Raw genomic sequence first — 16,508 nt, 5'->3', positions numbered from 1 at the left:
ATCATCTAGTTCGATGATCCAGAAAGAGATATTTTAGGCCAGTCGTCCTAAGTGGGCAGCATCAGCATGGCCTGGGAACTTGTTAGAAATTCATGTCCTTGGTCCCCACCCTGGACCTACTGAGTCACAAACCCTGGAGGTGGAGCCCAGCATTTTAACAAACCCTCTGAATGATTCTGATGCACACACACTACATTTAAGAAACACTCCTTAGGGAAAAAAGGGGGCTTTGAATGGATTATCTACTGCTTTGTGTTAAGCTTACTAATATGAAGGCCCAATACTGGGAAACCCAAAGATAATTGGAATCATTCCGAATGTTGTTTTAGATAAATAACTTGAGATAGTACAGAATTTTATATAAAACAAGCCAAGTTAACAATCTAGATCTCAGCTAGGGGAATAAGGCTGCCACTAGGTCCAACAATAAAAATATCACAAGCCAGTCCTGGGCCTACCCTAGCATTCAGAGATGCTGGAAGAAAAGGAAATTAGTTTCCCTCTATCCATTTATCAAATAGTCATATAATAACAGCTGTGAGACTTTTCTCTCAACTTTGGCCTCAAATAGTACAGTGAACTTACCCCTGACATTAAAATATCTACAGTGATGTCATTTTAATAGTAAACTATGAAGATATACGTAAATAAGGTAAGCCACTTTTTGTGTCTTTGAATAGCAATTTAAAGTGCAATTATATTGAGATCAAGTCTTTTGTTAAATTATTTTTTGGTGCTTTGGGGACAACAGACCAAATACTCGTCACTATGTTATGAATTTCTGTTTAGAAAACGGAGAAAGTCTTTTCAATCATCCATTAGTTTCTTTTTCAGCCAGCCATTTGCCAAATGTCACTCCTCTGCAACTCGGAAGTCTGAAAATACAACGTCTGTGCCTGAGTTTTTTGTTTGCAAACTGTGCTCAAAAACTTAACAGTAATACTTACCTTGTTTATCTGGGTCCATTTTAGGAATTTCTTGGAATAACAGATGGCAAGAAGGTCCTTGTAACTGGAAATGAACCAATATTTTAAGCAGGAGCTTTTGCAGTGGAATTGCCAGATGTAGCAGAGATATTTTAGGCCAGTGGTCCTAACTGCTGGGTGGGGAGCAAAAAGGCAACTAAGCAAAGTCATTTCACCCGTGGGACGATGACTACAAGGTGTTCAGAGACACTAAAAACTCCTGGGAGGGTATAGAATAAGGAAAGCAGGGAGAAGCTTCTTATACTGGTCACTTCTCTAGGGAAGCTGGAAACAAACTCCTAAAACTAATACGGTGAATACTTAGAACTTTTGAGGCATTATAATTTTAAGAGTGGACTGAACTCTCATTTCAAGAAGATGGAAATTTACTTGAATTTTTTTTTTTTTTTTTTTTGTGGTACGCGGACCTCTCACCGCTGTGGCCTCTCGCGTCGCAGAGCACAGGCTCCGGACACGCAGGCTCAGTAGCCATGGCCCACGGGCCCAGCCGCTCCGTGACATGCGGGATCCTCCCGGACCGGGGCATGAACCCGCGTCCCCTGCATCGGCAGGCGGACTCTCAACCACTGCGCCACCAGGGAAGCCCTTACTTGAATTTTGAAGGACAAAATTTGAAGCTCTCAGTGCTTGAATTTCTAATAGCACTACAGTGAATCATTCTACATACTAAGTATCTGAAAAATACTATCCATTTGAACACCTTATCACATACATCTGTGTATTTCTGTGTGTCTGTGTGTGTACACAATCCAGTTTGCTTTCAACAAAAAGAATGGGTTATGCTATAATAAAACCTTAACACATTTCTAAGAATGACATTTCTTAATATGGATAGTTGAAAACTGCTTTTAAAAATTACATGGTAATTAAGTTTAGGTAGGACTTTTCCTCATCTTCTAATGAGTATATTAATTAAGGCACAAATTGTTGGGCACAGAAGCAACATTTTACAAAGAGAGAAACTAAAACAAAATTGATTATATTAGTTCTTTAAAAATATGATAGCAATAGTGAAAATACCAGACTTGCCCCAAACCAGGAAGGTTCCAAATATATTCAAGTAAGATTTGTTTTGAAAAGCTGTAGCAAGGGCAATCAGGTTAGAATTCTTCCTGGTGTAGAAACGCTTCCCCGAGCCCTTCCTGAAGTCCCCAGGTAGGTGCAGAAGGGTCCAGTCTCCCATCCTGTCAACAGTGCACCCAGAGATACAATCTATCTGCCTCCACTCCAGGTACTTACCTTTCTTAGTTTCCTTGGGGAAGCAGTTTAGTCAAACATTCTGTAGAGGTTACTCAGCAGTTTTGGAAGAAGGAAAAGTTGAGTACTAACAGATTTCCAGATGTGGCATTCCTATAGAGAGTGGATGTCTTGTTCTGACTGTCCAGCAACTACACACAAAACTGATATCGCAACTGCACTGTTTTTAAGGGCTCACAGAAGTACATTCATTAGTAATAGAGATGCTGCATAATTTAAGACTACTCCTACATCTCTGTTTCAAAGGGCTATTTCAGTATTGATTTCGTGTGTGGGAGAGACAAGTAAAACTTCTGGGTGCTGTTGAGAACAAGGGTTACCATAGAGATTAAGAAACAGTATGAAGAACTCCACATCCCAGGGAACAGCTACCTTACTAACCATCCCAGGTAAGAGTACCTAGGGATGGAATCTAATTCATTTGATTATTAATTCTTTTAGAAATACAGAGGTGCGATTACAGATTTTTTAAAGGCACCAAATATAATACAAGTCTTCAAAAGGATAATAATTTGTTATGAATGCACATTTCCTCTTAAGTTCTAAGTATAATCTGAAAATGTATTTTTTAAAGTTCAAATTAAAAATAAACCTGTTGTTATCCTAACTAACTTTTATTTTTTTTCTAGTTACCATCTTTTATTTTAAAATTTATTTATTTTTGGCTGTGTTGGGTCTTCGTTGCTGCGTGCGGGCTTTCTCTAGTTGCGGCGAGCAGGGGCTACTCTTCATTGCGGTGCGCGGGCTTTTCATTGCAGTGGCTTCTCTTGTTGCAGAGCATGGGCTCTAGGCACGCGGGCTTCAGTAGTTGTGGCTCACCGGCTCTAGAGCGCAGGCTCAGTAGTTGTGGCGCACAGGCTTAGTTGCTCGCATGTGGGACCTTCCCGGACCAGGGCTCGAACTTGTGTCCCCTGCATTGACAGGCAGATTCTTAACCACTGCATCACCAGGGAAGTCCCAGGCTTTTATTTTATTTTATTTTTTTCCAGGTTTTTATTTTTAAAAAATAAAGTCATATCAACCAAATGTATTAGAACTTTACCATCAATGCAGGTGGCTGGAGACAGGTCATTCAAAAGGGCTGGAACCCAAAGCATAGGTATATTACTCCCTGAGCAGTACCCGGAGAGCCAGAATATCTGGGTCCATGCTCCCAATTGATGCTCCTAAAACAATTATGATAAGTGGTCACTAATCCGCTCCAGAATGTACCATGAGAAAAATCAGTATGATCTCCAACGACAACCAATTTATCCCTTTCTTTTTGAAAAGTATTAGTATCACACTACTGGTTTCTTAAAAACAGAAACTTGGGACATTTTTAAAAATGAAAGTTGATTAGTAACGGGACAAAAATGGGATCAAGTGGAGGGAGGAAAATGTATCCTTTGTTTTTCTCTATATGAATTTTGTTGATATTCTGGGAGGAGATAAGACAATGTAGGAAGAGAGAAAGTCCTTCTCATAGGAAATCTGTATCTGTTTGAGTGCCTCAGACTCAAAGTTGAGAACATATTTAGAAGTTTTGTATTTCATTATATCTGCATCAAGACATAACATAATATCTGAGGTATTGGCAATAGAGGGAGGTTGGAATGTTTTCCTGAATGCTGTCATGTTGAGATTTGAGCATATCTCTGGCATTGATTATACATGGGTCAAAAACTTTGCATTAAAAAAAAAAAGTGTCTGAAGTTCCAGGCAAAATGATATAATTAAGTAGACAAGTGTTTAAGTACATGAGAATGAACTAGGGGTTGTTGGAAAGTAATTTAAGCAAATGGGCAATTGATAGTCCTGAGCTCTCAGCCTGGCTGATTTTGGACAGCTGAGATGAAAGATCGAGGACAGTTTTGGTTTCACTTACTTCCCTTAACTGGAAAATTTTAATTACTGTTGCACCTCCTGGTTCAAGCTCAGATAGACTTAATCTCATTAAGATTTCTTTTCTTTTTCGTAGTATGTTTTGGGTTATAAATCAAAGCAAGTTATTACAATTTTACAATATTATAGGTAACTGACAAGGGGACATTTTTTACTAGTATGGCAGTAATTTCTGCAAATCAAAATTTTGTAATTGACACTGTCTTTACCTTCTGAAACGGAGTAGCTCTACCCTGAGGAAGCAGGTGAGAAGAGGGTTCAATCTCCCTATACCATCGCACCTTGCTCTGGTTTAGACAGACTCCACACCAACCAGAAACTGGGTGACTGTGCCTTATCGTGCATGGGTACTGTTTTGTGAGGCAGCCGTTTTCTCTTCAATATCTGATAGCTCTTTACACATGCATCTGAAGACTCTAGCTTCCAAGAGAGAAAGAAGAGCCTTGACACATCATACCCTAAAATGTCTAGGTAGTCCCTTACATAAATTACAGGATAATTTTATATACATATTTACATACATGATGAACAATTTTAACAAATCAAGTTACTAAAATTGACTCAAGAAGAAATAGAGAAAAGAGAACCTTTGTGAACTGTTGGTGGGAATGTAAATTTGTACTGCCATTATGGAAAACAATACGGAGATGGATCAAAAATTTAAAAATAGAACTATCATGTCATCCAGCAATCCTACTGCTGGCTATATAGCCAAAGGAAATAAAATCAGTATCTCAACACTATATCTGCACTCTTATGTTCATTCCAACATTATTCACAGTAGTCAAGATATGGAAGCAACCTAAATGTCTGACAGTGGATGAATGGATAAAGAAAATGTGACGTATATATATAACGGAATATTACTTAGCCTTACAAAAGGAGGAAATCCTGCCATTTGGGACAATATGGATGAGCCTGGAGGATATTATGCTAATTTGAAATAAGCCAGACACAGAAAGACAAATAGCACATGATCTCACTTACACATGGAATTCAAAAAGAAAAGAAAGAAAAAGTCTACCACAAAGCAACAGAGAGTAGCATGGTCGTTCCCCCTTACCAGAGGCAGAAGAGGGTGAAGGACATGCAGGGAAGCGGGTAGACTTTGATCTAAGGGTACAAACTCATTCTTCGGGCTTCCCTGAGGTCTTCCAGGACCACCCTATCTGAAGTAGCTTCAACATATAACTCCATTTTATTCATAGCTATTAGCACAACCTGTGGTCATCTTGGTTCTTTATTTGTTTACTGATTTCTTCATTGTTTTCTCTACTAGAAAGCAAGCTCCTCAGGGGCAGGGATAAGAGCTCTTTTGTCTTGTTTGTTCATGTGTGATACTGTGACTCGTAATAAGAAAAATATATTTGGGGGCTTCCCAGGTGGTGCAGTGGTTGAGAGTCTGCCTGCCGATGCAGGGGACACAGGTTCGTGCCCCGGTCCGGGAAGATCCCACATGCCACGGAGCGGCTGGGCCCGTGAGCCATGGTCGCTGAGCCTGCGCGTCTGGAGCCTGTGCTCCGCAACGGGAGAGCCCACAACAGTGAGAGGCCCGCGTACCGGGAAAAAAAAAAAAAAAAAAAAGGAATATATATTTGGATTTTGTCCCTTTGTCCCCTTTCTGGCACTGAGCTCCTAAAACCCTTGGAATTTCCTAAGGGATAAATTGCCTTTTATTATGTTAATGAGGTGACTTTTGGAAGCACTTAAGGATAGGGGGCTGGTTACCAGAGGAACCAACCACCTGCTTAGCGGGTTAGAACTTTAAGTCTCACCCCTTTGACCTCTGGGGAGGGGAGAGGGGCTGGAGGTTGCAGCAATTGCCAGTGACCAATGATTTAATCCATCATTCCTACAATGAAGTTTCCATAAAACCCCAAAAGGATGGGGTTCAGAGAGCTTCCAGGTTGGTGAACACTGGTGAACACATGGAGATTTGGGAAGGGTGGCATGCTGGGGAGGGCGTGGAAGCTTTGCAGCATTTCCCCATATATTGCCCTGTGCTTCTCTTCCATCTGGCTCTTGAGTTATATCCTTTTTAAAACAAATTGTTAATTTGTTAAGTAAAATGCTTCCCTGAGTTCTGTGAGTTGCCCTAGGAAATTAATCTAGCCCAAGGAGGGGATCTGATCTATAGCCATTGGTCAGAAGCACAGGTGACAACCTGGCCTTTTGATTGGTGTCTGAAATAGTGTGTGTGTGTGTGTGTGTGTGTGTGTACTGGGGGGCAGTCTTATAGGACTGAGCTCTTAGCCTGTGGGATCTGACCCTATCTCCAGGTAGAATGTGTTAAAATTGAGTTCGATTGCAGGACATGCAGCTGATGTCAGACAATTGTTTAGTGGTGGGAAAGACCCCTACACTTCAGAATTAGGAGCAGAATTACTCTGTATCCTCAGTGTTTGCTTCCCATACTGTATGAGCCATTGTAAGGATCCAAGAAATGTGTTGAATAAAATCAATCAGGAGAGACTCGTTAGCATTGTGCATGGCGCGAGTGCCCCACCTATGATCTATGTTGCATATTGCTTTCCTGTGGAGATGAAAGTTAATTATAGTCTGAGGCTCTCAGATTTCCAAATTATTTAAATACTCCTCCTTGTTCTGACTCCAAACCTTCTGATTATAATCTGTGTCTCCAAGTAGCTTGCACAGGAAGTGAAGTCATTCTCAGGGCTGTGGACATCTGCTCTCCTGGATAGGTTCTATTTTAAATCTAAGACTAATAAATTGGCATTCTTGTTCCATCATTAGTCTTGGTTGGTGTTGTGAGGATCATCAATAGTGCCCACACACTATACTTCTGATTGTGCAAGGATGAAGAATAGGCTTTGGTGGTGGATTCTACCAAGGCAATATCACCCTAGGAGATAACCTACTCACTTCCTTGGAGACTTACTGGTTTTCCTTTTTTATAGATACTTCAAAAAATAATAATGAGTACTGTCAGAATGTAGAAGAGAGGGACAAAAACATACATCGATTGATCGCAATTATGTGTCAGGCATTATTCCAGGTGCTTAGAAACAGAGAATGGATGACGATCCTGCCATTTTAGAATGGGAGATGGACAATATGATAATAACATATGAACAAACAATAATATTGGTTATTGTAAGTGCTATGGAATAAAATGAAAAGTAGAGCAGGATAAGGGGGTTTAGATATTGCTGAATATTACAGTCTTTCATAGTGTGGCATGTGTAGACTCCATTAAGAAAGTGAAATTTGAGCAAAGATGTGAAGGAAGTGAAGGTGTTCGCTAAGTACCATTTAGAGAAAGAGTGTTCCGGGTAGAGGCTCTGGGGTGGGAGTCTGCCTGGCAGATGTAAATTGTAGCTAAGAGGCCAGTGTGGCCAGAGCAGAGTGGGATGAGCAGGGAGGAGAGGAGTAGGAAAGATCAGAGGGATGCAAAGGTGGGGTGGGAACAGGCCAATGTAAGGACTTGACCTTTACCCCTTGACCTTGATCTTTACTCTCAGTAGTAAACTGAGAGCCTCTACAGGCTTTTAAACATAGATGAGATACTACCTGATTTACAGGAGAATATTTTGAAGTTAGCACCAACAGGACTTCCTAAGAGATTGGGTGTAGAATGTGAGGGAAAGAAAAGTAAAGGGCGACTCCGAGGGTTTTGGTTGGAGCAGTTGGGAAGATGAAGTTCCCCTTCACTGAGATTTTGAGGGACGAACAAGTTTGAGGCGTGAGATGTTGGAATAAAAGGGAAATTTGGGGCTTGTTAACTTATTTGCCTATTTGCAATTTAACTAGGAATCTCAAGTAGAATAGAGGAGTATCAAGTTTGGAAGAGAGGACAGCTTGGAGATATAAATTTGGGAGTTACCTACACACAGATGGTATGTAAAGCCATGCAACTAGATGGAATTATTAACAGATGAGTGTAGATAGAGGAGATAACCAAGGATAGACCCTTGGGGCACTCCAACCTTACGAGAGGACAAGAGGAGGAACCAGCAAAGGAAACAGAAAAAGTGGGACACCTCATGGGGATGAATTAGGAAGAAAACCAAGAGAGTGCTGTGCGCTGGAAGGTAAGTGTAACCGAGAGAAGGAAATGATCCACCATGTCAAACACTGGTGATAGGTGAAGTCTGTACGAGAACTACAGACACATCCTGGGATTCTTCAGTCATCGCAGTAACTTCTGGGGGCTGTGGGTGTAAACTTGACTTGATGGCATTACTCGAGTGTGACTACTGCATGCTGTTCTTGGGCAAGAGACACTCGGGCCTGGGGCCACTTTCCCTGAGATTGAGATAGGTAGTGTACCTACACGGAAGGAGGAAACCGTGGATTTGCAAAACCCTTGCTTACGGCCCCTTTGTATAGAAACCATGCTTCCTTGGACCAAATGAGAAACTTGTGATTAGAGATTCCTGAGGGCTTATAATTTCTGCCCGGAAGAAATTAATCTAAGGCGCAGAGCAGCTGCTCAGGCTTGGGAGGGTTACGGGTTTTGCTTCCAGCAGCTCAGCTGTAAGCTTGGGTAACCTTTCTGTGTCCTCTGCAGAATGAGTAAGCGTGCAGCTCTGGGCCAGGACCATTTTTAGACGTAAAGATGCTCATGTTAAGGCCAAGAAAGGAGCAAATGAAGGTTATATACGACATTTCCCACCTGGTAGGAGTAGAGGGAGGAAAAGGTTCTTTAACCTATTTCTGTCTGTTGGAATCCCATAATTTTCATCTCTCTGATATAAAAAGAAATGATCTGGCCAACAGAGGGAAGGTCACCCCACTGTGTCAGACCTAAAGTAGCTTCAGTGAGATAAGATTCTAGGCGGGGCAAATGGTCTATGCAAATGTGGTGGGGCAGCAAACCTAAGGCTCACAGGATTGTGGTGAACCCGTTTGGATGACATTCAGAAGTCCTAAAACAACATGCTGGTAAGTGTGGAGAGGAATCCTGCAGTCAGAAAGTGAAATTCAGGCTAAAGTACCAAGACTGTAGATGTGGATAAAGGGAACTGGGGAGGCAGCTGACTGAGGAGGTGACTGCCCGTTGGCTGGAGCGGTGGTTGTGGAAGTGTGGTCCCCAGATCGGCAGCATCAGTGTCCCCTGGGAACCTGTGGAGAATGCAAGTTCTCAGGCCCCACATAAGACCTGCTGAATCAGAAACTCTGGAGATGGGGCACAGCAATCTGTTTTTAACAGGTGATTCCGATTCATGCTAATGCTGAAAACCACTTGTCCATTGAGCTAGGCTGATGACATTTACTCACTGGAATTGACTATTAAAAACATGAAAGCATATACGCACCATAATACATAAAATAGATAACCAACAAGGACTTACTGTGTAGCACAGGGAACTATACTCAATATTTTGTAATAACCGCTAAGGGAAAAGACTCTGAAAAAGAATATATATATATATATGCATATATGTATAACTGAATCACTTTGCTGTACACCTGAAACTAACACATTGTAAATCAACTCTACTAACTTCAATAAAAAAAATAAAATAAAAAAGAAATTAAAATATAAAAAAATATGAAAGTCAATACAGGTTTTGAACCTGACTGAGTGGGAGAATTGTCTAAATTATCTAAATATATTTCTGATTCATTCCCCTAGAACAAATGACAATAACAAAGTGAAAGATATTTCTCGATCAAGTCATGTAGCTTTTGGCTGTAAGTATATATAGGCATATATATAAGTATGTATTTGTTGGATGTAAGTAACAGAAACCACAACTCACAGGGGCTTAAACCATAATGTTATTTGTTGTTTATTGGACAGGAATTCTGAAGGCGGTCCAGGGTTGGCTCAGAGGCTCTTTGAAGTCATTGAGGCCTTGGGCTCAGGCACCAGGCTTTTTCTATCCTTCTACACTGCCACTCTCCTGGTGGCACCCTGCTGGTGATGTCTCACCTCATGGCCACAAAATGGCTGCCCAAGCTGCAAGCATTAGGTCCTGGTAGAGCAGCATTTTAAGCAGGAAGGAAGTAGGTGGAAGTCAAAGTGATTTCTCCTTGCATACCATTCATTCATTCATTCATTCATTCATTCCCTCTTTCTCTCTGCCTTCCACACCCTCTCTCTCTCACACATACACACATCCCCACTGGAAGACGATTCCTCCTTATGTATCACTGCACAAAACTGGGTCACATGCCTGCCCCTAGACCAATCACTGGCAAATGGGACCAGCTAAGATCTATCAAGATTCATGGCCTAGAGTTGGGACCATTGCCCATCCCAACAAAATCAGAGTTCTGTTAGTCAAGAGAATGGGAGCAGGGCTGTAGGGAGGGCAACTAAAAGTGCCTGCTACAGTTACAGGATATGTACACTTAACCTATATTTCAGTGACCAATAAAGTAATTACTTTATTCATATAATGCCTTTCTCTGAGTCATATTCTAAAAGTTCTACTGAATATTCTTCCCTCATGCCTTTATCATGACAGTTTTAATAACATGGAGAAATTATTTTTTAATAATCTCACATTAAAGTTACTCCTAATGGGAAGACCAGACTTGAGATTTCCCAAGTTGGGTCACTACAAATAATAAGCTAGTGTGAGAGCTAGTGCATCAGCTGAAAAATGAACAAACAAACAAAAACAAAATAGTGATTATCTGAAAGATATTATTTTTGAAATGGCACCCTCATTATTTTTCAACAAATAGCAAGCACATATAATTCCATATCTTGTATTAATTTTGGACAAATGTATGGTAGTAGGTATAGTGGTTAAAATCACTTTGTTCTCTTCTCCTATGGGAGTCTATCCTGGACCATCCTAGTCATCCCATAGTGGTTCAAACAAGCGATTGTTCAGATTCATACTGGGAAGTACAGCCTGCTGGGGATGGGGCTGAATATTTCCTACAGTGTCCCTAGAGAGGAGAAACTCTGCCCATGTCTCTCTCTAACCCCTTCCTAGATGTCCAGCTATTGGAGAAGCAGCGATTATCTGATTGGTCAGGGCTTGACACCCACTGGGAAGAGTCTCACTAAAGGGCAGGGCTACTGGATTGAAAGGTGATTGTGTTCATGGTTGTATTCTCTGTTCAGACTTTTCCTCTTGGTTCTGGCTGATAACTGATGGGCATAGCTGACTCCAGGGGAATGGAACCGGAAGCTTTGCTCGACTTTCTTAGTCTGAGTCACACGTTCTAATCGAGTTCAATTTTACCGTGAAGAAGCCCTGTGTGCTGACGGGCAACTGCCACATGCCCCACTGTGTGTTGTAGAGCACCAGGGGATTTCCCCTCCAGTTACTGTTCTTTGTGGTCTCACCCCTTTGGTTGAGAAACCCACAAGAAGGGGCAGAGGAAGTGGTAGGATTAGGGCACAAAACCTCACCTGAAGTCCTTAAGTTTTCTTCATAATAAATGAGGTGCTGACTTCGGAAATAAGCCAAAGTTAGTCATGGTTTTAAAATCATCCATTTTATTATGATGGTATAGAAGCAATGCAGAAGCATCTGAAAGCTCCCTGAATTTTCAGAAAGTAACTTGTACCTGAAACACCATTTAAAACTACAGAGAGGGACTCCCCTGATGGCGCAGTGGTTGAGAATCCACCTGCCAATGCAGGGGACAAGGGTTCAAGCTCTGGTCCGGGAAGATCCCACATGCCACGGAGCAACTAGGCCCGTGAGCCACAACTACTGAGCCTGTGTGTCTGGAGCCTGTGCTCTGCAACAAGAGAGGCCGCGATAGTGAGAGGCCCGCACACCGCGATGAAGTGTGGCCCCCGCTTGCCGCAACTGGAGAAAGCCCTCACACAGAAACGAAGACCCAACACAGCCAAAAATAAATAAATAAAATAAAGAATTATTAAAAAAAAAAAAAAAAACTACAGAGAAACACAGGTATCAGCAATTTTTAACATCACTCCTGGTCTTTCAAAAGTTCCTAACTGGCCTTTGTAAACGGTCTTATTAGCTCGAAATATATGAGCAGATGGGTATGACTCCTACTACTTTAATAAAATACTGTAATTTTCTTCTTAAACCATGCAATTATAAGGTAAAATATTACGCTTTTCTTTTAAAATTCCATTTACTCAGGCTACATATGGTGTCAAGAAACAGAAATCTACTCAATATAGACTAAACTAAAAGCAAATCCAAGGAAAAGCAATACACAGCCGGTTCTTATGAAGGCGGTAAACCTGACGGGCTCTGAAGACCTCACAGGCAGAACTTGGTGGCCTTCTCTTGTTCGCTACAATTACCATCACTCAGACACAAACTTACTCATTTTTTCTCAGTTCAGATCTTTTGAGAGAGCAAGAGAAAACTCTGATTGGTTCTCCTTGAGTCAGGTGTATCCATTCTGGCCCAATCAGCTGAGGTCAAGGTGGTAAGGACATCTGAGCAAACATGGCCACCTAGGCCCATGTCTTAGGTATGGCCTGCGGGAGAAACAGGTTCTCTCAGAAGGATGTGTGGGCAAGGATGCAATGACTGACAATTCTTTTTTTCTATTTTATTTTAGTGTAGTTTTAAAAGCAGCAGTTAACACCAAACTATTTAGAGAGAGTGCAATAATAAGCAAACATATAAATGGATACAAGTAACAGAAAATGACTGAACTCTGACTTTTTGTGTGTGTGCTGTCACTGTTATTTAATTGTCTCACATAATGTTATCCAAGACTGAAGTAAACCTTTCGAATTATTCTTCTCTAAATACAGACATTCATGGGTCTTTCCCTATTTATTACACTACTAAATAATTTTATAGTTGATCTAATTTGATCTGCTACTCTTCCATAGTTTTGTCTTCAGAATCTGTAAAAGGAAGGAAATGAAACGATGTAACTATTTTAAAAATATGTTAGTAACATGTTTTTATTAGCTTTTCTTTGGCTATCCTTTTCCTTCTGTTTACTGGATTCCTGTATTCAATCTGATTCAATAGCTGAGGGAGTGCATGTGTGAGAAGGATCCTATGAGGGGAATCAAACCACATGATCATCATTAGACAGTTTCATATCAAAACGAAATTCTGGCCGCTTTCCTGACCTTAATCTATGTCTATGTGCCATCTCTCTTGGCTCCTTTGCTTCTCATTTTGAAATTTTTTAGCAGCTATATTGTCAGTTCCGTTTCCTCTTTTGGCCCTACTTTTCCTCCGTGCACCAATTCTAATTCCCCATAGCTAACCCCACGCCAAAGCCCGTCACACTGCACATTTTCAGACTGGAAGGTGCAATGGATCTGTTAATCTTATTGGATATTTAAATGAAAGTGTGAAGCCATGGGTGAATATCCTGACTGGTCAACCACAAAGAAACCTACATCTGCCTTGTTTGCATAAAATATCATGACAACTCAATTACGATCTTTGAAAATCTGGACCTGCAGATATATTTGTGTCCATTTCCTCACTTACTCATTCTGAGGGGAGGATTCGGTTGTCACTGTCAAATATAAAAGTAGGAAGCTAAGCTCTAGAGAATCAGCAAACATGGCTGAATTTCTGGGGATGTGGGAACACGGAGGGTTTGAGAAGAATCATATCACAGGGACACTTGACCTCTTCTACCCAGTTCCATTTATAAAAGGAAAGTCCACCTTTTTTTTTTTTTTTTTTGCGGCACGCGGGCCTCTCACTGCTGTGGCCTCTCCCGTCGCGGAGCACAGGCTCTGGATGCGCAGGCTCAGTGGCCATGGCTCACGGGCCCAGGCGCTCCACGGCATGTGGGATCTTCCCGGACCGGGGCACGAACCAATGTCCCCTGCATCGGCAGGCGGAGTCTCAACCACTGTGCCACCAGGGAAGCCCGAAAGACCACCTTTTAACATTAATGTTTGTCTACCAGCTGCCATGTGTGTGTTCTTGACTTTGTGACTTTTCAGAGCTGGTTTGAGGAATCAGATCTAAAAAATCTACTGCAGTATATAGAGAATTAAAAGAACTGAGTTTTTTTAGTATTTAAAGGACATTGAGTTTTGCAGTTATTTTCATTTTTTCCTTTTTCCTTCCACTCCAAGTTTCTCTGAATGCCTTGTCCTCTTTGAAAGTTGCAAGATGCCAGATCACTTCTATATGGCATCATGGATAAGCCACTGTCAGGGGCAAATGGGTGTCTAGCCAAACGGCTCAGTGTAGCATCTTTCTACCAACTTCCCTGTGAAACCTTGGTCCCCACAAGATAAATCACTGGCAATGTTTCAGTGTTTGCCAGCTCCCTCCTGTACACAGAGTTTTAAGTAAAGAAGTAGTAAAGATGAAAACAGACTAGATTATTATTATCTTCTAGATATACAGGTCGTATAGGCAGATTTAGAAAATATATAAGCCTATATACAAATATATACAAGATACATATATGTATGCATGTATAAAAATTCCCAGGTTTTCCCTGTTAAAGAGAATTCTAACTTGGACTTGTCAGGGTCTTCCTTTCACCCACATTCTGAGGAGGATCCTGATTTGCCGTGTCAGCTATTTTGAGCTTTGTAATGAAGGACTGAGAAGAAAAGGTGAGAAGGATGAGACATAGAGGCTGGAGCTGAACTTATTGGGGAGAGTTTGAGGTGAGTATGACATGGAAGCAATTTCAGCATTAAAAAAAAATTTGCTTCCATCTTTTATCCCTCCTTCAAAGTGTTTATGAATAAAAGAAACAGAGTTATTTCAAAGTTACTTCGGTTGCTGGACTGTGTTCTCTGACCACAGGGTCGTTCTCTAAGACTGGACAATGTGTGTCACAACCATTAGCACCACGCAGATTGCTCATCACTTGACAGACATACCATCTGACAAAATTAGATCTTTTTCATCATCTGGCATTAGACCAGAAAACAAAGCTTTATATTCTGAAATTAATATTAGATAAAACATGGTGGTTTAGAATATAACTAACAGCCCATGAGATGTTCTTTGTGAGTGCTTTTCAAACTTTGTTGACCAAAACCCAGTGTAAAAAAAAAAATACATTTTACATTCCAGTCCAGTACCTTCACTTGTGTGCATATAATGAAACAAAAAGTTAAATGAACGAAATACTCACCCTTTTCTAATCTATTCTTATCCTTCTCTTATCTTTTCTAATACTTATCTTTTTCTTTCTATCCTATTCTCATTCATTGGAAAAAAAAATCTGCTCTCCTTACTTACCCTTTTAGCATGAATTTTATTCTCGTTCAAGGAAAAACGCCAGTTATTAAATCCATTTCATGACCCACTAAATTTTTTTCACAACTCACCGAACCCACAATATGGAAAGCACTGTATCTCGTTATATTTGATTCCAATGCTCATTGAATAAACAGCCCTCACAACAACCTGAAATCAACCCCATTTTCTTCACTTAATTACCACTAAATTTCTTTAAGATTATGAATTAGTTAAGCCTAAGAGCCTTAAAATTTGAATGACCAACTTAAATCGCTCTGTTGCAAAGACTTGGGAATACATACTCGACAATCTGGCTTTTCTTCCTCCATCCTGGGAAGCTGCCGGTCATCCCCTTCATGAGAGACCGTAGAGCTTTTTCTCAGTTCTCTCACGGGGGCCATAGTGCCCTCCCTCCTTCCCATGAGTGTTGCTTATCACCAGCTGGGCCGACTAGAATAATGGTGCTGCCATCCGGGTACCCAGATACACTGTCTGACTGGGCCTCTTAACGATATGTATTCTGGCTGGAACTGAATTCACCACGCTCTTCTGGACGGTGACTTGGGCTGCTTGAGCATCTTCCGGAGGGTCAGTGATGAAGCTAGGTTAGTTCTCTAAGCGAGCCCCCGTCGATTTCATGTTCTGTCCAGCCACCAGCTATGTTGCTGAGCCCTCCAACAACTATTCAGCCAAACAACGGATGGCCTCTACCTACCTTTTCCAGCTTTCTTCATCCTTTTTGGATCCCCTACTCTAGCCCAGCTGCCCTACTTATCATCTTCTGAATATAACTTGATGCTGCCTCTGGTTCACACTTCTGGCCATGGCTTGATCCCCTGAAATGCCTGCTTTGCCCCTGTTTTTCCTTCTGGTGGGACACCTTTCACAACCTCTTCCCTACCTGCCCCTCTTGCACACCTCCTCTTCACCAAATTACATGAGTAATTCCTACTCCTCCTAGACTCAGCTTCCATTTCATCTCTTCCCGAAAGCCTTTCCTAACACTCTCTATGTCAGGAGACCCCCTATGTGGTCCCACTATACCCTCTATCATAACACTTACCTCTCCATAAGGTAGTTTTCGCTTTGCTTTGCAGTCACCCACGCTAGACGGTGAGCACTTTGAGGGCAAGGACAACATTCAATGTATGTTTATGTCCCTAGCACCTCTCACAGTTTCTTCTTTCAATGGTGGTAAAAACATATAACATGAAATCTACCTTCTTCACACAATTTTACATCTAGAGTACAGAACTGTTAACCATACGCACAT

The 16,508-nt window shown here is 41.3% G+C and overlaps 2 protein-coding genes across 3 annotated transcripts in view; both read right to left on the bottom strand.

The window, feature by feature from the left end:
• Positions 1-966, bottom strand: part of DYTN (dystrotelin) — a 51,525-nt gene extending 50,559 nt beyond the window's left edge. Inside the window, exon 1 of the mRNA XM_019938895.2 lies at positions 948-966. Coding sequence (XP_019794454.1) covers positions 948-966 — 19 coding nt within the window. The remainder of the gene's footprint in view (positions 1-947) is intronic.
• A 10,586-nt stretch (positions 967-11,552) lies between these two features.
• Positions 11,553-16,508, bottom strand: part of MDH1B (malate dehydrogenase 1B) — a 30,527-nt gene continuing 25,571 nt past the window's right edge. Inside the window, exon 11 of one of the 2 annotated variants that reach the window (XM_073807352.1) lies at positions 11,553-12,900. In XM_073807352.1, the coding sequence (XP_073663453.1) occupies positions 12,872-12,900 (29 nt within the window). In that variant the 3' untranslated portion in view covers positions 11,553-12,871. Of the gene's footprint in view, positions 14,935-16,508 lie in introns of both variants that reach the window. The other variant, XM_019939057.3, reaches the window with a different exon arrangement.

This window comes from Tursiops truncatus, chromosome 7 (assembly GCF_011762595.2).
Source record: "Tursiops truncatus isolate mTurTru1 chromosome 7, mTurTru1.mat.Y, whole genome shotgun sequence".
In the NCBI taxonomy this organism is placed as follows: domain Eukaryota; kingdom Metazoa; phylum Chordata; class Mammalia; order Artiodactyla; family Delphinidae; genus Tursiops; species Tursiops truncatus.
The sequence above is the reverse complement of the archived record's forward strand: the minus strand, read 5'-3'. Positions and strand labels throughout refer to the sequence as shown.